Below are 24,591 nucleotides of genomic sequence, written 5' to 3'. Positions count from 1 at the left end.
AAAGGTGGCAGGTGCGGAACAGAGGCCGAACGGAAGCACCTTGAATTCGTATAGTTCGTCTGGTGTAACGAATGCTGTCTTCTCGCGATCCCGTTCGTCCACTTCTATTTGCCAGTATCCGCTTTTGAGGTCGAGAGAGGAAAAGAATTTCGCATGGGTGTCATCGATCCTCGGAAGTGGATAGACATCCCGCTTTGTGACGACGTTTAGCTTCCGATAATCAACGCAGAGGCGCAAGGTCTGATCCTTTTTCTTTACCAGCACTACAGGCGAAGCCCACGGGCTGGTCGATGGTTGAATTACGTCGTCTCTAAGCATTTCTTCGACTTGTTTGCTGATGATCTCTCTCTCCTTCGGTGACACTCGGTAGGGATGCTGGCAAATAGGCCTCACAGCTTCGTCGACAATGATGCGGTGTTTGGCGATGGATGTTCTCTGGACTTTCGATGTCGTTGAGAAGCACGAGGCGAATTCTCGTACAAGGTTCTCTATTTGCTGCTTCTGGCTCGGTGATTGTGCTGCTTCGATGTTGACGGATGCGAGTATGGAGTCTACGTTGTCAGACTCCAGTAGTGCAGCATCGGAAGAGCTCAAATCCGTGATCTGTTCATAATCGTTAAGGCGGGCAATGACGGTTCCCTTCGCAACATGCTGGACTTCATTTCCAAAATTAGTCAGGAAGACATTTGAACACCCGTCACGCAGCCGAACAAGACCCCTTGCCATACAGATCCCTTTTTCGAGTAAGAGCCCATTGTTACTGTCTGCTATTCCTTCATAGTCGCTGAATACGGTGCTTCTTACGGCGACAGCTATGCTGGGTCTTGGGGGTATCGTGACGTCGTCGTCTATAATCTGAAGCGCATCGAATTGTTCTTCACACTCGAACGTCGCGATGGCGTGCTTCGTTGAGAACGACACACAGGATTCCTGCAAGTTGATAACTGCACCGTTCGCCTGCAAAAAGTCCATTCCAATAATTAAATCCCTTGAGCATTTTGATAGGACAATGAAACTGGCGGCGTATGTAAAGCCGCGTATTCCGATTCTAGAAGTGCACCTGCCCACCGGGTTGTAAGGTGTCCACCGGCGGTTCGAATTTGCGGTCCTCTCCAAGGAGTCAACACTTTTTTCAGTCTTCTGGCAAGTACTTTGCTCATAATGGAATGGTCTGCGCCTGTGTCTACTAAAGCGGTAATTTCGCAGCCGTCTATAAACACACATAAATCGGAAGCTACGTCACTCTTTTCGCAACTGCTCTCGCGTCCGTCGTTATATTTCAGAATCAGCGCTGGAGGCTCCGTTCTTGCGTCGACAGCGGCCTCACCTCCACAGGTCGCCGGTATTAGTTTTCCCGACGTGGGCTTTGGGGGCGTCGCCTTGGGGAGCTTGAGGATGGACGCGGGCTCGGTGATCGATACCTCAGCGGCACTGTTGACCGAGGTTGGTGTTCCTGCGAAGTCTGCGGGCTTTGGCGCGTTGACAAATACTCCTGGATCTCGAAAGGGCGTTCACCGTTTCTTGGGCAAGGAGCGTTTACGGAAAACCCCCGAAGTCCCGCTCTGCGGTATTCGCACATCCTGTAGAGATGACCAGCTTCGCCGCAGTGGTAGCACAGCGGGATTCTATCAGGAGTGCGCCATATGTCAGCCTTCCGGAATCGCGTCTCCGGCGGAGACGGCAAGGATCGAGGTTCAGGTACATGCGCAGTTGCCGCGACGAAAGTACGTCCTGGAGATCCTCTGAGTACCTCGGCGTACGATGCCGTCGGCCGCACCGTTGACGACGCTTGCGGCTGTGCTGGCGCAGCCGCAAGCGTGCCGCAGCGTGTTCGCGGACTGCTTGTCTCACTTCTTCGCGAACCACTTCTGCTAACGAAGAGACCGCTGTGGGGCCGTTGTTCAGCTGTTGCCTCTGAAGCTCTTCTCGAACCACAGATCTTACCAGTTCTCGTAAGACCTCGACGCTGTTCCCGAACATTGCCGACATCGCATCCATAGAGGCGACGTTGATATCGCGGTTGTAGAGTCTCGCACGCTGTTGAAGAGTCCTTTCCATAGTTGTCGCCTCGGAGCGGAATTCGGTGACGGTGCGTGGAGGGCTGCGAACCAAACCAGCAAAAAGCTCCTGCTTCCCACCGCGCATCAGGTGCCGCAGCTTCTTGTCCTCGCTCATGCTCGGGTCGGCCCGGCGGAATAATCGGGACATATCTTCGAGATACATTGCCACGCTTTCGTTGTTTCGCTGGCTTCTTGCTTGCAAAGCGGCTTCAGCTCTTTCCCGGCGGTCTGTGCTCGGATGCGTGGCCAACAGCTCCCGTCGGAAGTCATCCCACGACCGGAAGACAGCTTCGTGGTTTTCAAACCACGTTCGCGCACAGTCTTGCAACGCGAATTAAACGTTGCGGAGCTTCCGGTTTTCGTCCCATGCATTGTTGTCAGCGACGCGCTCGAAGCCTTCCAACCAGTCCTCGGCGTCTTCGAAGGTGTCGCCGTGAAAAGGCTCGGGCGTTCGCGGCTGATCAACAACGATGCGGGTTGAGGTTGTCTGGGATGTCATTTCAGTATTGTCTGCTGCTGCTATTATAGTCGGCTCCGGCAAAAGAGGAAACTCGGCCGGCTCACCACGTAGGCGACGGCTCGTGCGCTGGTGGACAGGCGTGAGCTCGTTGGGTCCGAGATGGCGTGGGCTGCTTTCTCCAACTCGAATTGGGATGGAAATCATTACCCCGCACCTCCACCAGAATTGTAACGGACAGTTAAGGGAATCCAGATACAACTATTTATTGTGGGCGAACTTGTGCCCTGGGGGTAAATAAAAAGCACTGCCGCGTTCTAAACGGGAGATGATGATGATGATGAGGATGGCCTCATGTTATGGCTCATACCCACACTGGGGGATTGGCCAAGAATTGAGTGCTGAAACGTTCACCTATTCTTTTGAAGTGCTACTTATTCGATGCGGAAAAAAATATATATAACGAAAGAGAGATAAAAAAGAACATACAAAAACGAACAAATTACAAGACAAAAGTTAAAAAGTTATTCGTTTTGTTGACTGTATGTAACTGCAAACGGCATCAAATACGTCCCTGTGGCTGACCCCTATAACTGACGCACCGAAAGATAGTATGATTTCTGGTGATAACATTAACCCTAATTTTGCGAGCGCAAGTTCTAGATGTCTTTTTCTTAACAATTTGTATCGTCGACATACCAAAAAATAATGATCTAGTTATTCTGTTTCTTGGCAGTATGGACACAGAGGCGATAGCGTCAGACCAGTCCTGTGTAAATATAGGTTTAATGGAGGGACACGGCAGCGTAATCTCGTGATCGCTACTTCTGATTGTCTTGATGGACACCACTGGATTTTCCACGGAAATCTGAGGTGCTGATATTCTGTCCATGTTGTTATTGATTCACTGACATCCCTATGAATTGAATATTTTCTATATCAGATTGCTGTTATGTGAGCCACCAAAGGAAGAATAGGCCTTCTTCTTCTTCTCTCGAGCGTCGCTTCACCTCATCTTCTTTTTGTAGACGCCGACAACGGCCACCTGCGATGCGAGTGCGTGCGGCGAAAACACGTGCCATTATTTCGTCGTCTTTTCCTAAAACACGCCGTTGTCGTCTTGAGCGGGCGCACGAACCTGCGCGCGTTGTTTAAATCTTTATGCCTTGTATCAATATATATATATATATATATATATATATATATATATATATATGTATATATATATATATATGATCTTTAGACTACCTATCATTTTCTGGTACTCGTGCTTCGACCTCTTCCGGACTTTTTTATGACAACCAAATCAATCGCGCTTCACGAAATCATCTAACTGCGCCTTGTCTTGGATTGCAGGCAACGAGCGGTGGTCGCTCTGACGTTTCCGCGAAGTCGGGAGTGAAGTTAACCAGAAGGTTCTACAGTCACGCGTGTGCAGGCAACAGGCATGTGGCATTCACGTCAGCCAGCTTATAGTAACAACATTTTGATGTAGGCTTCTTGGTTTATCGTCGGCCTTTATGATCGAAACAGCACGAAAAATTCGCTTAAATAATTAGAAGAGGCAGCGCTCTGTCTGTCATAGCTTAATTTCAAGCACATAAAGATATTCAATTTACGGAGGCCGCGTCATGGCAACTATATAACTTGCTCGAGTGAAAGCCACACTGGCGAAGCTATCTGCGCCCCCCCCCCCCATTCCATGCACTTAAGCATACTTCATGCATAGAGAAGTGCAAACACTTTTTCAAACAGCCAACGGCAAACTCCTGAGCGTACGCACCGAAAGCACGTGCATTGTGTAGAGTCCTGAGGCAGTGTATACAGTGGCGCCTCTTCAGTTGGGCTTTTATAGCGAGATGAGGGCGTTGTCGGTCTTTGGGAGACAAAGTCTACAAGCCGCGATGAGATCAAGATACTTGTTCACACTGCCCGCGACCTTGCAAGGGCGATTTTGCTGTAGGTGATGTCAGCGAATGCAGCCTTGACATCCCTCGACGGGCCGTTTCTCTCTTTCTTCACCCAAGGCCGCTTCAAAAAAAAAAAAAAGCGATACTGCGTTTGCTTTTCACGAAAAGAAGGGCTACTTTCAGGAGTGTTATGTACACTACGGTCGACGACAGAATACACGTTTAACGCAAGCTTGGAGTCGATACAACTGACAACGTGTCGATGCTAGCGAAAATTGATAGACATTTTTGCCACGTCAGCTGGTATGCGACGCCTACAAGGGCTGATATGGCAGCTGTGTTTGCTGGTGTCACTGTCAAACTCGAAGGCCCATCTCAGCAGGAAACTGCGATGCCGGCTTGTTGATATGCTATCCTCCAGCACTGGATGATTTGCCTCAAAATATGGCTCACGTATGTGCACACTACGGGGATTGGCCAAAAATTCGATGGCATCAAAAAGATAAATAGTAAAAAAGCACCAACGAAAATGTTCGATAAAATTATAAAAGTTATAATCATTCATCATATATATTAGAAAGCAGGGAATTATCAAGAACGTTCTGATCCTGTGAGAAATTAAAAGTGAAATAATGTTCTTAGAATGGTAGTAAAGAAATCGTATTGAATCAACTATAAAAATTTCTCTACGGCTGTGAAGACATCCCATAGAAAAATCCTCATAAAAGAGGCTACCCAAAGGCAGGATATTAGGCCATGGAAAGATTCATTGCAGTACGCTGAAACGGTGCCCCTAAAAACATTTCCATAACTATGAGAAACGGTGGTGTAATAAGATATGATTTGTCGTCTCGTCATCACCGCATATAATGGGCACAAGGGGAGGTTGCCAGATCAGCTTGTGCCGATAAATGTTTAAGGCAAAGGTTCTACCGCAACCAATCTAGTGAAAAGGACTTAAATTTGTCAAGAAGCCTCCTGAACCTGAAATTGCAGCTATGACCTGTCCATCAACCTTCCTAGAAAAAGTTACATCCCACCTGTCATCATGAAAAAAAAATGTTTTACTTTCTCACGTTAACCCCACCCCTTATGTAAAATCCCCTGCAGGGGGTCTTTAAGGAAATAAAAATAATAATATTTGGGGTTTTACGTGCCAAAACCACTTTCTGATTATGAGGCACGCCGTAGTGGAGGACTCCGGAAATTTTGACCACCTGGGGTTCTTTAACGTGCACCTAAATCTAAGCACACGGGTGTTTTCGCATTTCGCCCCCATCGAAATGCGGCCGCCGTGGCCGGGATTCGATCCCGCGACCTCGTGCTCAGCAGCCCAACACCATAGCCACTGAGCAACCACGGCGGGTGAAATAAAAATGAATGAAATGAAATGAACAGTGATGCAAAACTATCTGTAAGCCGACTATCTATCGACAGTATCAGAAAGCACCAATACCAGTTGAGTACCTTTTTCTCTTTATTTATAATATTGTTACGGGTATGTTGCGAGTACAGAAAGGCTATATTTACAATATATATATAGTAGTGAAGAGTGCTGATACCGAAGGCTGCGTTATATTATTACGGAAGGATGAAAGAAGAGAGGGGAAGAAGAAGATCGGAGACGCTGGCTGCTGCGTGTTGTTGGTGGTCAGCCATCTTAACTACCCTGACTCATCCTATATATATATATATATATATATATATATATATATATATAGATAGATAGATAGATAGATAGATAGATAGATAGATAGATAGATAGATAGATAGATAGATAGATAGATAGATAGATAGATAGATAGATAGAATTACCTTTCTCACTGCTGAGCGCGGTATGGGCGTCAGAGTGAGTGAGTGAGTGAGTGAATAAACTTTATTGTAGGTCCGGCGAGGACGCGAACTCGTCGCGCACCCGGCTAGTCCCACGTCGGAACCGGCAGGTCTAGCCCACCGGCCCGGTCGCGGGCACGCTGGACGGCCAGGATTTGCTTTTCTAGAGCGGGGCTACGCAAAAGCGAGTCCCACTCCTCCTTGATGAACTTGGGGTATGTCGACCCACACTCCCACAGCATGTGCGCTTCATTCTTTGCAGTGAGATAACGAAAGCGTATTTCCTTCACTTAAAGCTTCTTAGTAGCTCCTTTGCGAGCCGTGGAGTTAAATCATACAATGCGTACGTTGTGAGCGAGCTGGTAAACGAACTCAATTTACTGCTGCTGCTACTATCGCTTTTACGGGAACTTTCAAAATTAAACATGTATTAGTATGAATGGGCTCACCAAGTATATATGCACGTCCGTTGCTTTCGTTCATAGATCATGTGCGTAGCTTTGCAACCGTGACCGATATTGTAAAAACAGCAAGAAGACAGATGACACAAGTAGTGTGTCTGCTTTAATTGTTGTCTGTGCTGTTCTTAGAATATCAACCAACTCCGCGCAGTCGTGCTGTTTACATGCATCTAAAACGTGTTTTTTCTTGTTGCATGAGGAGCATTTGCTTCTAATTGTGGCAGTAACGTTGTGAATTGTCTTCGGCCCAGATCGCTGACTGTGTGCAAACTTGCCTAATTTGTTTCACTTTGCTGCTGTCTTTACAGCTTCTGCTTATTTCCTCTGCCTGCACCTTATATTTGTTGTGTTTATCGAGACCTGGCCTGTCTCTGCCTCGTTAAAGACAAATGGACACAACTACTGGTTGCTGTTGGTTTGTTCGGTTTGCTCAGTCTGAGCGTGGCATGTATATCCATATGCTAAAAGGGTATGCTGCTGCGTCTAATGCAGGTATTGCTCATCTAAAGGTAGATTTAATGAGTAGTGGTTTGAGTGAGAATTAGTTGGTTTGAGTGATGTATGACACCAGAGAGTTATTGTTCTAGAAAGGTGACAAAGCTGGTCCACAAATTTAAGGTATGGAGATGCATAAACATTTAAGTGTTCTAAGTTGCCATGAAGTATTACACAGATTTAAAATTTCACTTGAAAAAGACATAGTAGAAGAAGAATCCAGAGGATTTGCTGCCAGATGTAGAATTGTAGAGAAATTGTAGAGAAATTGCAGAATTGTAGAAAAAGCATTATAGTGTGAGCTGCCAGTGATTGTCGTCAGCTCTAACCCATTTCTCACTGTTGCTTCATTGTCTGTTGCCATCACATGCTTGTTATAAACAAAAAATTGAGCTGCATGGTTCCCCTGATTTTTCTCGCTCATAAGATACAAATGTTTTGATTTCGGCTGCCTTGGGGCCTCATGGTAGAAAACGAGTGTTTTTTAGCCAGTTGCCAGCTTCTAAGATCATGTGCTTTGTAATGTGGGTGTTTTAAAGGATACTACACATCTGCCATCAAGGAGTGTGCAATAGAAGTCGGTGGTAACTCCGTTAGGATCCCAGTAAGCTATCGCAGGAGACGAAAGATCTGATCAAGAAACGCCAATGTATGAAAGCCTCTAACCCTACAGCTAGAATAGAACAGGCAGAACTTTCGAAGTTAATCAACACGCGTAACACAGCTGACATAAGGAAGTATAATATAGACAGAATTGAACATGCTCTCAGGAACGGAGGAAGCCTAAAAGCAGTGAAGAAGAAACTATGAATTGGCAAGAATTAGATGTACTCGTTAAGAGACAAAGCCAGCAATATCATTACTAATATGGATAAGATAGTTCAAGTGGCTGAGGAGTTCTATAGAGATTTATACAGTACCAGTGACACCCACGACGATAATGGAAGAGAAAATAGTCTAGAGGAATTCGAAATCCCACAGGTAACGCCGGAAGAAGTAAAGACAGCCTTGGGAGCTATGCAAAGGGGGAAGGCAGCTGGGGAGGATCAGGTAACAGCAGATTTGTTGAAGGATGGTGGGCTGATTGTTCTAGAGAAACTGGCAACCCTGTATACGCAGTGCCTGATGACTTCGAGCGTACCGGAATCTTGGAAAAACGCTAACATAATCCTAATCCATAAGAAAGGGGACGCCAAAGACTTGAAAAATTATAGACCGATCAGCTCACTGTCCGTTGCCTACAAAGTATTTACTAAGGTAATAGCAAATAGAATCAGGAACACCTTAGACTTCCGTCAACCAAAGGACCAGGCAGGATTCCGTAAAGGATACTCAACAATAGACCATATTCATACTATCAATCAGGTGATAGAAAAATGTGCGGAATATAACCAACCTTTATATATAGCTTTCATTGATTACGAAAAAGCGTTTGATTCAGTCGAAACCTCAGCAGTCATAGAGGCATTACGGAATCAGGGTATACACGAGCCATATGTAAAAATACTGGAAGATATATATATATAGCGGCTCCACAGCCACCGTAGTCCTCCATAAAGAAAGCAACAAAATCCCAATAAAGAAAGGCGTCAGACAAGGAGATACGATCTCTCCAATGCTATTCACAGCGTGTTTACAGGAGGTATTCAGAGACCTGGATTGGGAAGAATTGGGGATAAGAGTTAATGGAGAATATCTTAGTAACTTGCGATTCGCTGATGATATTGCCTTGCTTAGTAACTGAGGGGACCAACTGCAATGCATGCTCACTGACCTGGAGAGGCAAAGCAGGAGGGTGGGTCCAAAAATTAATCTGCAGAAAACTAAAGTAATGTTTAACAGTCTCAGAAGAGAACAGCAGTTTACCATAGGTAGTGAGGCACTGGAAGTGGTAAGGGACTACATCTACTTAGGGCAGGTAGTGACCACGGATCCAGATCATGAGACTGAAATAATCAGAAGAATAAGAATGGGCTGGGGTCACGGAGTAAGACATATAGGAGGTGAAACTGCCGTCAGCGCGAGCGAGCCATGCGGCGCGTTGTAGAAGCCGCAGCGGAAAAAAAAATTGGAGGCTTATCAAGGTTAAGCCGAGTGGATGCGAAGCATCCACTGGGCTTAACCTTAGCGTATCCTTAGCGTTTGGAGGCATCTTGACCGCATACACGCCTGGCGCAAAGACGCTGGCGCGGTTGCGGGCACAGAGACTGACGCGACGGCGGGCGCGCGCCGCTTCATCCCTGGCGTGACGTCCATATCACGTGATGCAGCGATGGTGGCGCCGCCGCCGCGTCGCGCGCGACGGCGCGAACCGAAGCGTGGAGGCCTCCGCCGGGCGACGTCCGACGGCGCGATATGAGGCCCCATCTGCAGCCGGTGTGACGTCATCACGTGACGTCACATCATGTGATCTCACTTCAGGGTCAATGGTGGCCACCGCCGGGAGGCGACCGACGGCGCGATATGAGGCCCCATCTGCAGCCGGTGTGACGGCATCACATGACGTCATGTCACGTGACCTACTTGAAGGTCACTTGAAGGTCAATGGTGGCTACCGCCGGGAGGCGACCGACGGCGCGATATGAGGCCCCATCTGCAGCCTGTGTGACGTCATCACGTGACGTCAATTCACGTGACCCCACTTCAGGGTCAATGGTGGCCACCGCCGGGCGTCGCGCGAAGGCCCGAAGCCTACGTTAATATGCTTCGCATAAAAGCAGCGCCCGGCAGGCGGCTCGGCGGCTCCGGCAGCTCCGGCCATTCCGTGGTAGAAGTCAGGCGCGCGCGGCCGAACGGGAGCAACACGCTCAACCGGTTGCCCTGGCAACCGAAACGGCGGTAATTTCTTCCCATGCCGCCAGGTGCCGCCAGCATGAAAATATATCCGCGGGCTTGTGACCTTTACTGGTCGCCGCAAACAGCGGAGTTTCCACTCCTAAATATTTCTTGCTCCGTGGCTGGGGTGCGTTTGGCAGGCATCCTCAGATCATGAACAGTAGGTTGACGTTATCCCTCAAGAGAAAAGTGTATAATAGCTGTGTCTTATCAGTACTCACCTACGGGGCAGAAACTTGGAGGCTTACGAAAAGGGTTCTACTTAAATTGAGGACGACGCAACGAGCTATGGAAAGAAGAATGATAGGTGTAACGTTAAGGGATAAGAAAAGAGCAGATTGGGTGAGGGAACAAACGCGAGTTAATGATATCTTATTTGAAATCAAGAAAAAGAAATGGGCAGGACACGTAATGAGGAGGGAAAATAACCGATGGTCATTACGAGTTACGGAATGGATTCCAAGGGAAGGGAAGCGTAGCAGAGGGCGGCAAAAAGTTAGGTGGGCGGATGAGATTAAGAAGTTTGCAGGGACAACATGGCCACAATTAGTACATGACCGGGGTAGTTGGAGAAGTATGGGAGAGGCCTTTGCCCTGCAGTGGGCGTAACCAGGCTGATGATGATGATGATGCCACATCTACCATCATAACTGTGAGTGCTGCTGACTAGCACTCCCAGGGCTATGCTTAGTACATATGCGCAGCTATCCAAGAAAATTGACATTGGGACAACTGCCGTTGAAGAGTACCTATTTGGGCTGGTTGGTTCATGATTACGAGCAATAAAAACAGCGCTAAACGACAGGACGAGTGAAGGGACACAGACAACAGCGCTGACTAACAACCAAAGTGTCTTTATTCTTTCAGTCAGCATATGTATGCTCCACCGCTATCTGAAACCACAGAAACAACAGAATTGGGCATGCGCAGGGGGATTGCAATTAATGTGATAGGAATGCAATCTCCTTCGGAAGGAGATAAATAGATGGTTCTTAGTCAGCGCTGTTGTCTGTGTCCCTTCGCTCGTCCTGTCGTTTAGCGCTGTTTTTATTGCCGTTGAAGCTCACTTGGTAGAGCATTGCAAGCACAAGGCAGAAAACATGGGTTCAGCTTCGTTGTCTCTTATGCAAAGCATTATCATGAGCTGTCTCCTGGCTTCTTCGTACATCCAGTCAGATAGGCTAAATAATAGTTAGTACTGTGCCTGATGGTGGGTCGTTAATCTGGGTCCTTAGTGCAGCAGCCCAATTCTTTACCAATTAGGCTAAAGATGCATGCATAGCGCGCCAAGTTAATCTCATTGGTTCTCTCGTAGCAGCTAATTCTTTTAGATGTTATGTGACACAAGCTTGGGATTCACCCGTTTCAGCTCAGATGCAACAAAGCAGGTGTTGTGTCTATTTCGGTGAGAAGTGTGTGCAGTTCTTTTGGATTCTCTGCGTTGACGTATTGTGTTTTGTATTTCATGTGGTGTTAGGCATTACCTCAGTTGCAGCTTCAATGCTGTGCCCATAAAAACAGTTGTAGGTAGGTGCTCAGGAGTAACGGGAAGCTCATTCTTCCTCATTCTCTCTTGCATACAGCAGGTAGTGCGTCCAGTTTAGTGCCATGCACCTGTGTGGGGCATTTCCTTGTTCTTATTCTGCTGATGTGTTGTACATAGGGGGAAAGTCAATCCTCTACATCATGGTTGTCAGTGCCGCTGAATACAGCGCAGTCTCAGTCTCGCTGCCTTGAAATGTCATAAGAGGTGACATCTGGGGGCAAAGTAGCATCTTGCTGTACCTTGTCATCGGGCATAGCCAAGGTTGTGGTTGTAAAGTGGGTGGCTATGTACGAACGTGTGAGTGGAATCAACAGATGGGACCCCACGCGTGTGCTAGTTAACCTGTTGTTCTACCTAAGAGGCACGGCAAAGGTGTGGTATGAAAACCACGAAGAGGAGCTAACCAGCTGGGACCAATGCAAAGAGAAGTTGACCGAGTTGTTTGGCAAACCAGCCGGCCGTAAAATTGACGCAAAATAGGAACAGGCCTCCTGTGCCCAATCCCCCACGGAGTCCTATCTCTTGTACATCCAGGACATGCTGGCACTTTGTCGTAAAGCAAACCCGATCACGACATGACAGAAGCTGAGAAGGTCGGGCATGTGCTTAAGGGCATTGCTGACGACGCCTTTAATCTGTTCATGTGCAAAAGCTGCTCTACAGTTGATGTTATCTTTAAAGAGTGCCGACAATTCCAGCACGCCAAAAGCCGATGCGTCTTGCAACCATTCGCCAGACTTCCCACTACAGCTGCAACGCCGACGTGTGAAGATCAACCCACACAGCAGCATGCGTCGCCATCGGAGGATGTGGTGCAAATCGTTGATGTGAACTGGATGCAATGGTGCCTGCATTTCTGTTCGTCTATCCCTGATGCTACAACATTTTCAGTCTCCTTCTTACAAGCCATCATTCACCAGGAACTTGAAAACATTGGCTTACGTTCTGTCTGTGCTGTTGCCAATCCCAGAGCTAACAAACGCCCTTCTACTCTTTTTGCTCCACCCCGACGCTTCTCTCTGCGTTATCGCAACCCGACTGAGTAGAGAACTGCGGACGACCAGCCGATGTGTTTCACCTGCCGCCGCATTGGTCATGTCGCCTGATACTGTCACAACTCGTGGCCCTTAACACTTCGCATGCCAACCAACCTGAGCCATTTGGTGAAAATGCCCGCAATGTTTCGCCCACCGCCGAATCTAACAGCGCCAACTCTGCTAGGAACATGTGGTACAGTCGCTCACCATCGCCGCACGGACACCAGTCTCGTTCACCGCAAACATGTCCCCCATCTTTGCGTTCGCCACAGCCACGTCGCCTTTCGTCCCCTGTGGCGTTTGGCCGCACCCGTTCGTAAAACTAAGAAATGCAGCCCTCGGAGCTGGTGCTGCATTGCCTAATGCTGCAGCAAAATCCTCTGTCTATGCACAAAAGGAGAAGTGTAATTGGCGTTAAAATAGACAGCATAGCTGTCCAAGCACTCATCGACAGTGGAGCCCACATACCTGTGATGAGTGCTAGCCTGCGTAGTCGTTTAAAGAAGGTCCTCACCCCAGTAGCTGCCCGAATGATTCATATGGCTGACGGTGGAATGCTGGTTCTTTGAATGTGTACTGCAAGTATAGCTGGCCGCCCTACTTCTGTTCTCTTTGCTGCGAGCAACATCTTCCCTCACAACGTTATCCTAGGATTTGACTTTTTATCCACTCATTCTGCTCTCCTCGACTGCACGGCCGGCGTTCTTCAGTTAGAAGTGCCTCAACTCGCCGATGCTCCGAGCACCGCCCCACCGCACTTGTGCTCGCTTTGTGATGTGCGTCTGTCACCCGAAGCAGTTACTTACATCACTTTGACCGCCCAGCCACAGGTTTCTGATGGTGAATATGTGCTTCACCCCATCATCGATGTGCTTTGAACCGGTCACGGTTACTAATAATGACATCGTTTTACCGCTTCTTAATTTCAGCCTGTGCCCTCAAGTGATTCCGGCCAGCATGTTCTTGAACAGCGTTTATAGTGGTTCTGAATTTGATATTGAGAGTCTGAATTCTGAGAGTGGTTTATTAGTGCCAATCGCAGCTCCCAGCTCTGGTTCCTTAAACGACTTTGCGAAAATGACTGCACTTAACCTCACCTCTGCACAGGCCAGGGACATACGTCTCCTGCTTGAATCTACAGTGGTATCTTTGATTTCGGCAACAGGCCTTTAGGCTGAACATCTGTTGTTCACTACCATATAAACACTGGAGACACAAATCCTATTTGTCAGCGTCCCTATCGCGCATCGCATGCTGAACGTCGAGTCATCCAATCAGAGGTGGTCAAAACGCTCCGCAAAGGGGTCATCGAGCCATCAGCCAGCCCTTCGCCTGTCGTCCGTGTGAAAAAAGAAAGATGGTGCCTGGCGTACTTTCGTCGATTATTGCCACTTAAATGAGATCACACGAAAAGACGTCTACCCACTACCATGCATCGATGACGCCTTGGACTGCTTGCACAGAGCTAAATACTTTTTGTCCATCGATCTTCGATCCAGCTACTGGCAGATTTCGGTTGATGAAATGGTTGGAGAAGACAGCCTTCATCACACCGGATGGCTTATATCAATTCAAAGTCGTGCCCTTTTGCCTATGCAATGCTCCTGCGACATTTGAACTTGTCATGGACTCTCTTCTGCGATGCTACAAATGGACCACCTGTCTTTGTTACCTTGACCAAGCTGCTTTTTCTCCCATGTTCGGCAGCCGCCTTACCCGACTCACTGCCATTATTGCGGTCTTCTGAAAAGCCGGCCTCCATCTCCACGAAGTGTCAATTTGGGCGTCGTCAGATTACCGTGTAGGGGCACCTCATTGACGCATCCGGTGCCCAACCAGATTCGGAAAATGTTCGTGCTATACGCAGTTTCCCTGTGCCACATTCTGCTTCTGATGTGCGCTGCTTCGTCGGCCTGTGTTCTTACTTTCATCGTTTCATCAAAAACCTTGCCAACATTGCTCGGCCTTTGACAGATCAAAAAGAAGAACACGCCATTCTCATGGGGCCCGGAGCTGGCTCATGCGTTTGCCGCTCTCATCAAGTTTCTGACCACCCCTCCCATACTTGCCCACTTTGATCCATCTGCACCGACCGAAGTCCACGCTGGCGCAAGCGGCCATGGCATCGGCGCTGTTCTCGATCAACAACAGAATGGTACGGAGTGCATGATAGCTTACGCCAGCCGCCTGCTGTCACCTGCCGAGAGAAATTACCCCATCACCGAGTGGGAGTGCTTCACTTTAGTTTGAGCTGTCGTCAAGTTCCGGCCATATTTGTACGGCCGTACATTTTCGGTCGTTACAGACCACCACGCACTCTGCCGGCTGTCTTCCCTCCGGGACCCGACAGGACGGCTTGGTCGCTGGGCTTTGTGGCTCCAGGAATTTTCATTTATTGTCAATTACAAGACTGGATGCCTCCACAAGGACACTAACTGCCTCTCGTCACCCCGTGGATCCACTTGATCCTTCTGTGCATGATCCGGTGACCTGCGTAATGGCTTTCACTGACATGACTGACATGCGCACCGAACAACAACGCGACGAGTCCTTACAGTCCATCATTGCCGGAGTGCAATCACTCCGGCAGCACTGACGGCACATGCCGCATGTTCTTGCCGCACAACGGCATCCTCTACCACCGCAATATGAACGCTGATGGCCCTGAGTTGCTCCTTGGCCTTCCTCGTCATCTGCAATCCGTTGCTCTTTAACAACTTCACGATGCACCGACGGTGGGACACCTTGGAGTTTTGCGTACATACGATCACGTACAACGCCGGTTCTTCTGGCCAGGTATCTACTGCTTTGTGCACTCTTATGTCGCAAATTGCGAATTGTGTCAGTGCCGGAAGAAACCGCCCCTACCCCCTGTCGGATGACTCCATCCAGTTGAAGTTCCCTGTGAACCGTTCTCTCGCTTAGGCCTTGACTTACTTGGCACTTTTCTGACTACGGCTAGAGCTAACAAGTCTATTGCCGTCGCTACTGATTACATGACACGGTATGCGATAACAAAGGCGTTGCCGACTAGTTGTGCAACAGGCGTCGTCGATTTTCTCCTCCACGACGTCATTCTCCACCATGGTGCACCTCGACAGTCATTACAGACCGCAGCTGCTCATTCTTGTCTCTAGTTGTCGACGACCTCGGCCACTCTTGTGCCACTGAGCACAAGCTGTCCACCGCCTACCACCCACAAACAAACGGTCTTATGGAATGTCTCAACCGAACAATCACAGAGATGCTGTCGATGCAGGTCATCAACGATCACCGCGACTGGGACACCACGCTGGCCTACATGCCGTTTGTGCATAACTTGTCCCGACGTAACACTGCAGGATATTCACCCTTTTATCTTTTGTATGGTTGCAATCCCACTTTGCCCTTTGACACCATCATCCCTTCTGTGCCACCTGTTACAACTGACCATGCTCATGAAGTCATCGATCGCGCTCGCAGGGCATGTCAAGTCGCCCGATCTCGTTTATTAGCCCCGCAGCATATACCAAAAGAGTTATGACCGATGCCATCGCGATGTTAAGTTCGCACCAGGTGCTTGGATGCTCCTTTGGTCACCATGTCGTCGGGTTGGCCTCTCCCAGAAGCTTCTCTCTCGCTACACAGGGCCTTATGAAGTCCTAAGTAAAGTTAACGACGTAAATTACGAGATTTCGCCGCTTCAGTTTGATGCATCCTCAAGTCTGACGCCTGTTGACGTCGTGCATGTTTCGCGGCTGAAGCCATACTTCGCTCGCGATTCTTTGCCTACCATGAGCCGAGACGGCGCTTCACCACCCGGGGGTCCTGTTACGGAAGGATGAAAAAAGAGAGGAAGAAGACCGCAGGACGCTGGCTGCTGCGTGCTGTTGGTAGTCAGCCATCTTAACTACTCTGCCTCATCTTGTATATATATTGTAAATACACACTTTCTATAATCCCAACATCCCCGTAACAGTATGCTTCGCCTCTGGCATGTTCATGATCTCCGATGGTATATAAAACAATGATGCAGACTAAGCTTCACAAAGAATGAATGTTCCGTCTCTTCCTTACAGGCTGCTGTGTTTCAGCTAAATCTGCTTTTCCTGTGTCCAGTGGTCTTGTAGCTCAATTAGTGCTTACCTATTTCTGTTACACTGCAACCCACTAATGTTAAAACGTGATACTTCTCCTCTCTTCCCTTGTCCTCCTGTCCTTTTACACTGCTGCAAACTTTTAGATTTCAATACTCGAATGATTAATACAAAGATTGATGCCACCATATTATATGCGACGGCTGTCATGACGGAAATAATTTTGGTGGACCTGAAACTAAATGAAAAAAAGAAACAAAAACAAAACAGGCATGTGTGAGTAGGAATAACTTCCTTGTGACAAAACTGGCTCCATGCTAAACTTTGCCTCAAGGAAATTGGTCTTAAAAGTCTCAAACCCATTTGCGCATACTGCATAAGCCAAGTTTTCCACTCGTCAAAACAGCAGCCGCCACAAAGTGTTAGGAAAGAGGCAAAGAAACCATGCCTTTGCATTCGTACTTTCTCACAAAGCTTGTGTCATATATGCAATCACTCACCATACACAAACACATTGGTCAACACTGCAATGTTTGGAAGCACCCGAACCAACACTATGTAGCCATTTACCTGCAGTATGCCTCCTGTAAATAAATCCCCCCTGTGCTTGGAATCTACATAATTTTTTTTAATTTCTCAGGCATTCGGTGGTAGAGGCCAGTGCATTAGACAGAAATCCTGCTAGACTGCAGCAATGTTCAGAATGTAGTATGAGGTACTCTGTCTGGCTGGAAGTTGAAAATAGAAATTATATTAGTCGTTAAAATATAGTAGCCAGTATTGAAACTACACATGCACTCAAGGCTGAGCCACATCATGAGAACACGGAAGAGCAGACACACACGGTGGTCACTTGAGCTGGCATTGTGTAGCTTTACCAACAAGCCCAGCTGTACACTGAAGTAAGGCATGTTTTGGGTTAGTCAGCTCGTAGCTTCAACAAAATTTTAAACTCTGCGAGAAAGACAGGACATGAACAAAAACATAGATGCATGCACAAAGTGTAGACTTCCGACTGGCTTTGTTTGGTGAAGGCAGAGAGTTTATAAGGTTCTTCAAAATGGCAAAACAAAGAACATTCGCAAAGAAATTGTGCACGAGGCAGTGACGAAAAATAGCAAGGCCACCTGTGCATTAAGAGCGCAGTAGAGTCCCAATGTGCCCATCTAAGAATTCTATTTCTTTCCTTGATAGGGATCAAGAAGGTGAGCTAACTTAGCTGTCACACCTTTTAGCGATGTGGAATGCCTTGATGACTTCTCTTTCTGTTCTTGAGTTTGCCTTCGAAAGGAATTTATTCTGTTCCTCATAAGGCAGGCAGCTTTTGCTGTCGCAGCTCCTGCACTGCAAGAGGAGATTCTCAAGGAAAGAATTAAAGACTTAGATGGGCACATTAAGACTCTCCTGCACTCTTAATGCATACATGGCCTTGATATTATTCGTCAATACCTCGTGTACAAATTATTTGCAATTGCTCCTTGTTTTGCTATATTGAAGTACCTTATATATTCTTTGCTTTCACGAAATAAAACCAGTTGGAAGCCTGTGCTTTGTGTGCGTCTATGTTTCAGTTCCCGTCCTGTCTTCCTCGCACAGTTTAAAATTTTGCCTAAACAGTTGTATAGCTTGTGTATACGGTGAGTAATTAATATTATGATGACTGCAGCACAGCAATGGTCTAGTGGCATAGTGTCGACATACTATAGAGTTGGAAATGCCATAAATTGTGCAATCAACCCTTATCCCTCGGTTTCCTACAGCTGAAGAGCTCTTGACCACTGCAGCAGTCAGGCATGCTGTATATTGGGGAGTGCCAGGAATTGCGAGATCGAGACAGGCTGCCACTAGAAGTTCCTTGGGCCAGGTGATAACCCAAATGCATCCAAATATTTCTATATTTCACTATATAAACTTTTGTAGAATGAGAAACATTTCAAGGGTGAAGTTGTTTCACACCAAAGGAAAATTATTACTAAATAGTAACCAGTTTCTTTTGTTTTGTAAGCCAGATTGCATGTATTTGACATTGCTTACTGACTCCTAATTATTCTCGCTGTCCGATACAAGCATATGCACTCACATATGTTTTCAAACAAAACTATTGTGTGGAGCCATGTTTGTGGTGGAATAAAATTGGTCCCAATACAGAGCTTTGTGGCACACCAGATCTTACTAGCGATCACGGAGAATAAAGTTAATTAGTAGTTACAAATTGGTACCGGTTAGTTAAAAATTTACTAATCCAGTTCGTAGTCCTGTCAATTCGAAGTTTACTGTCGTTTGTGTATCAGACCAAGCCGATGTCCCCTGGCCTGGGCGGTCCCTGGCGCTTCACCTAGTGGTGGCCTTTGAAAATAGCAGCGTGGCACCAGTGGTTGCATAAGGATCTAGGCTCATGAAGATAGACAGCAACGTGCACAGGGCAAGGAGTTCGGTGGCCTGGTACTCGTCATAGTTGTGGAGAACACTATAGTTTTTGCGAGTCCTAGCCCCTACCTAGGGTACCAGTCTGTGCACTGCGTGTATATATATATATATATATATATATATATATATATATATATATATATATATATATATATATATATATATATGTGTGTGTGTGTGTGTGTGTGTGTGTGTGTGTGTGTGTGTGTGTGTGTGTGTGTGTGTGTGTGTGTGTGTGTGTGTGTTGTGCGGGATTGCTCGTTGGCAGCACGTGTTCATGCAGCAGCTGGCGGGCCTTCGATGTGTTTCGCCCTGGTAGTGCGGTCGTCTTTGTGGTTCTAGAGCTGCGCTGGCATTGCCCAAGAACAGGATATATCGGCATGGTGCAGAATCGCAGAGTGGGGGCGCTCCATTCTATTCCCACTTCATTCCTTCAGAGTTGTGGTTTATGTGATTCCAGTCCTTTTAACTCGTCGGAGTTCTGACAGTTGAACCATTCCCACTCCTTGAGTGGTCGAACTAATCTACTCCAATCCTCCAATTACAGTAAATAAAATGCTTTCTGTACAATTACTTACTACTTGCGCCCTGATGTAGTGATAGCGTAGAGGTAGAGCATCAGCTGCCTCACGTGCAAAAGGACTGTGGTTCAAATCCCGGTGCCACGCAATTTTCCACTGGATAAAAAAAATCCACATGTTGATACAGCTGTATAAACAGGCCTGGTGGCCTGACCCCGGTGACCAGAACTAGTAATGCACTCCCTCACCAGAGCAGGATTGGCTACCTTGGTGCAGTACTTGGCCACAACCATAGAGTTTCTCACTATAACACCTAAAGGGAAATCTGGCGCCACCGTCTATGGGAGTTTCTTAAGGGGGCACCGTGCCGTCATGGGAATGACGTGATATGTGTCTGCGAGGCTTGTGTTGGCTGGTGTTGTAAGAGGCTTCGTCTAAAACGTGGATATGGCTACAAAAATGCCGCGTTCTCAAAGTAAAATCTTCATAAAATGTTTCCATTCACGCATATCACATATTTACTCACAATAATGCATGATCAAGCGAAGAAAAGCAAGAACAGACGACAAATTGTTTCAAAGCGAGCGCAAACCTCGTCGTCTGTCCTCCAACTTTAGCGGCCAGCTGATACTTTTTACGTAACATATAACCATACACGCAATAACAAGTTCTCATAGTTAAACAAAACATGTTTTTGCGTAATGATAAAGCCAAAACAGCTTTTCACGTGCTCTTTTAGTAGAAAATGAATCATTGTGACAGACGGAACGGTGCTTGCCAAGCTTTTCTTCAAGGTGTCCTGTCTCTCTGAGAACAATGCCATTCCGAAGTCACAATATACCGGCATTCCCATGCATACCACAGCGCAGCAGCGCCAGATTTCCCTCTAGGTAATGTAGTGAGAAACTCTATGGCCACAACCTTCTATATGAATAGAGCAATCAAACCCCGGCCCTCAGTCCCCAGCAGCTACAAATCATAGAGTTTCCTACAAAAATTGAAGGAAACTCTATGCTACAAATAAGGTCCCTCTATAATTTTCAAGGTAGCAACATCTGCCGCGCGCGCCACCTAGGAAGTTCCTGTAGCAGACGGCGCCCACGCTAAACTGCGGCGCCGCGGCATTCGTGAGGTGAAAAAATATCCGCACACGCGCAGAATAAAACCTACTGGTGCTTGACTGTGGTGAAAAACGAAAGAAGGTCCCGAACTGCTAAATGTAGTCCTTCAATTTCAAATGAGCGCTGAAAGAAAAACGCTCAAGAGAGCGGAATGAGGGCTTGATCGCCTCGATTCTCCGCATGTTTACATTTCGTTCGTTTGCGCTCAATCACCGCGCGAGCCTTGGTGATTGCTTGCGCTTAATCCCGTTTGCTCTGTTAATTATTTTGCGTGTAAGTGTGCTGCGTACACATAGCGGTTACTTTGAACGAAGAATTCGTGTAAAAAAGAAGGCTGACAGTCGCTTGGACCGAAAAACTTTCGACACAACGTCGCTGAAACGTGCGACCCTCACGGTAACTAAACATCTTGTGTATGTGTGCGTGTGTGTGGAAATGAGTGTGCCAACAGTCTTCTTGACGCTGAGTGTGTCTGTAGTGTAGCGATTACACGACGACTGTTGTGTCTTGCGGTTCAATGCTACGAGGCAGTGCAACTGTCGTGACATTCTGAAGCGGTGGTATCGTGTCAGCGAGTCTCCTCGATCGTGTTCGGGCTGCCAGAGCGATCTAATCTCGCGGCACACCAACATCGAGCGTAGTGTGTGCGCGTGTGTGAATGCGGTTGACTGTTCTCGTGAACCGTGCGACGGCGCCACGTAAACTTGAATCATGACGCGCATTGTTGTGTTTATGCCTTTTCGCCTCCGTGCACCGCTAAAGCCCCGTAAGAATTAGAGGGCCCTTATACGAAACGCACGCGGATTGACCTAGCTATTACTGCACTGTGTTTTGCTGGCTATCCGTGTATCGGTTCTGGCGTTTTTCTTGTGTTAATTTGCAGTTGTGTGTTTTTCATCAGTAAAATGGCTTTGCCGATTATTGAAACATCTTCGAGTGTAAGGGAAACTTGGAAGGGACGAGCTCGCAGCTGTATGTAATCCACTTTGATATATTGTATTGCACTTTATTATTTGATGGCCGATAGCAGTGGCTATGCAAAATTTGTTTTCAAAAGCAGAGTAATGCAGGCACTTAGGAATATATATTTATTCACATATGCAACGCACCAAATACGATTAGGATATGCAGAGTTGGATGACTTTTTGGACATATTGTGAAGCGCAGTTAATAACGCGCGCACAAACACAGGAAAGTATAGAAGTAGAATTCGCTGCTGAAATTTGCTGAAATTGCGCACGTAACGCAATGCGGATATTTGTCAGCGAGTTAATGCGCTTCTGCCACACTATTTACTTGCATGCTAGGTCATGCTGCACTTGCCAAGTCAACGGGCTCATAATGCACCAAAATCAATAATCTCTATAAACTTCGGCCGTCAACATTCATGCGCGCGAATGAAATACTATCGCAGCTCTGCACACACATGTGTATAGTTTCTCTTGCACCTTCGTATCGCTCTACGTTACTTTCCAAGCATAGTCTTGCAGTTACCGACGGTTCAGTCTTTCCGTCCAATTCTATGCGACCACATTTATCTTCTGGTTAGGGTTTGTTTGCCGCACGGGATGCAAAATAACTTCTTGCCGTCCTCCATGTGATCTCGGCAGCCACCCGCACAGCAACAAGGCATTTCGGTCCTTCGCATCCTAGGTCATACTGAGCTATTCAGCGGGCTCCATAACGAACTAAAATAAATATTCACCACAAACTTCGGCCATCAACATTCATGCACGTGAGTGAAATACTATCACAGCTCGACACACGCACGTGTATACTTTCTATCGCACCTTCGTATCGCTCTACGTTACTTGCCTCGCATAGACGTGCAGTTAGTGGCGGTTCAAAGTCCTTCCGTTAAATTCTGTGCAACCATACTTTTCTTCTGGTTAGGTTCTGGTTGCCGCGCAGGATGCAGAATAACTTCTTGCCATCCTTCGTCCGGTTTCGGCACTCAACCGCAGAGCAACAAGGCATTTCGGCCCTCCCGGAACGAAATTATCGCAGCAATGCGCATAGCACAACAGGCAAAACTTCGCTCGGCGCAGGAACTTTCATGGCGGCAAAGGTGCGGAGCAAGGTCACATGTCACCGTTCAGCCTGTCACTGGTGTCGTCGGCTGGATCAAAGCCTGTCGATACTTTGAAATTATTCAGGGATTTTAGCTACAAAGCAACTGACCATTGCGGCGGTCAGACCTGTGACGCAGCAGAAGGTGCTAAGAATCTCTGGATCCGGACAGGCCGCCATTGGAATCTAAACTTGGCAATGTTTAACGCTAGAACGTTTTCTAGTGAGGAGAGTCTAACAGTGCTGTTGGAGGAATTAGCGAGCATTACATGGGATATAATAGAGCTCAGTGAGGTTGGGAGGACAAATGAAGCATATACAGTGCTATAAAGCGGGCACATCCTGTGCCACCAGGGCTTAGCGGAGAGACGAGAACTAGGAGTCGGATTCCTGTTTAAAGGGAAGCTGAAGAGTCTGTCGAATTCAATAAGACGCTCATATACGGATGCGGGAACCTTATAAACCATGTAGGTAAAATTTGGGGCTTTTTTTTTTCAATTAGGAGCGACGTAATCGTCGGTTAAAATTGCCTGTGACGCAGCAGAAGGTGCTAAGAATCTCTGGATCCGGACAGGCCGCCATTGGAATCTAAACTTGGCAATGTTTAACGCTAGAACGTTTTCTAGTGAGGAGAGTCTAACAGTGCTGTTGGAGGAATTAGCGAGCATTACATGGGATATAATAGAGCTCAGTGAGGTTGGGAGGACAAATGAAGCATATACAGTGCTATAAAGCGGGCACATCCTGTGCCACCAGGGCTTAGCGGAGAGACGAGAACTAGGAGTCGGATTCCTGTTTAAAGGGAAGCTGAAGAGTCTGTCGAATTCAATAAGACGCTCATATACGGATGCGGGAACCTTATAAACCATGTAGGTAAAATTTGGGGCTTTTTTTTTTCAATTAGGAGCGACGTAATCGTCGGTTAAAATTGCGCTGTAGCTCCGCCCCCCGTCGAATGCCGCGCGCTGCTGCTGACGCTGACGATGCGAGCGGAGACCGGAAACCGCGGTGTGGTGACGTCAACTCTAGTGTTTTGTTCCTTCGCAGCCTGCGCGACCGTGCCTGACCGCGCTTGTTTCTGCGTGCGTGCCATCGTAATCTGCTTCGATCGACCCTGCATTCCTGCACGCCTTTACGATTTCGGTTACGAGTAGTGTGCGGATGGCGCACAGATGAAGGTCACTACACGTACTGCATGAACCGGGAAGCTTTTCACGCGTTTAAACCGTCTTTGTAGATTGCCGACAGCTTTGGACAGCGCACAAATGCCGACGATCGCATCCCCGCTTACGTTCCACGAGGAGACATGCAGGAACACAACACTACAGTTGTTTGACCGGAAACGAGCTCACTAGATCGGCGAAAGATCGGCGAGATCACTAGATCGCTTTGAAAAAAAACATACTCACCAAAGAGCATTTCCAACACGAGGAGATCCCAAGACTTCGCTTTCGTTCACGTCGAAAGCACTGCTCGCACCAGCATCGTTTGCTTCTTCGAGAGGCGGGCTCTTCGCAATCGGCTCGTACATGTAAGGAGTAACGCCGAACTCCTCAGAAAAACGCAGTCTCTCTAAATTTTCCATTACCTCTTAATTTTCCATTACAGCACCAAACTACCTGTCACCGCGCTTCATGTGTAGCGGCAGCGGTCGGTCACTGGAGTTGACGTCACGAGGCGCCCGACCAATCACAGGCGGAAACGAGACGCGCGAGCTGGGCGTGTCCGCTGCTGCACTTTTC

General features: G+C 47.5%; 1 protein-coding gene across 2 annotated transcripts in view; it reads right to left on the bottom strand.

The window, feature by feature from the left end:
• LOC142577701 (uncharacterized) overlaps window positions 1–24,591 on the bottom strand; it is a 47,125-nt gene that overhangs the window by 3,894 nt on the left and 18,640 nt on the right. The window contains exons 1-2 of one of the 2 annotated variants that reach the window (XM_075687156.1): window positions 19,907–20,012; window positions 19,716–19,814 (exon numbers count right to left, since the gene is read on the bottom strand). In XM_075687156.1, coding sequence (XP_075543271.1) covers window positions 19,716–19,814; window positions 19,907–19,951 — 144 coding nt within the window. In that variant the 5' untranslated portion in view covers window positions 19,952–20,012. Of the gene's footprint in view, window positions 1–4,300; window positions 4,549–19,715; window positions 19,815–19,906; window positions 20,013–24,591 lie in introns of those variants that run through there. The other variant, XM_075687157.1, reaches the window with a different exon arrangement.

This window comes from Dermacentor variabilis, chromosome 4 (assembly GCF_050947875.1).
Source record: "Dermacentor variabilis isolate Ectoservices chromosome 4, ASM5094787v1, whole genome shotgun sequence".
Taxonomy (NCBI): domain Eukaryota; kingdom Metazoa; phylum Arthropoda; class Arachnida; order Ixodida; family Ixodidae; genus Dermacentor; species Dermacentor variabilis.
Note: the sequence above shows the minus strand (reverse complement) of the source record. Positions and strands in the feature narration are given on the sequence as shown.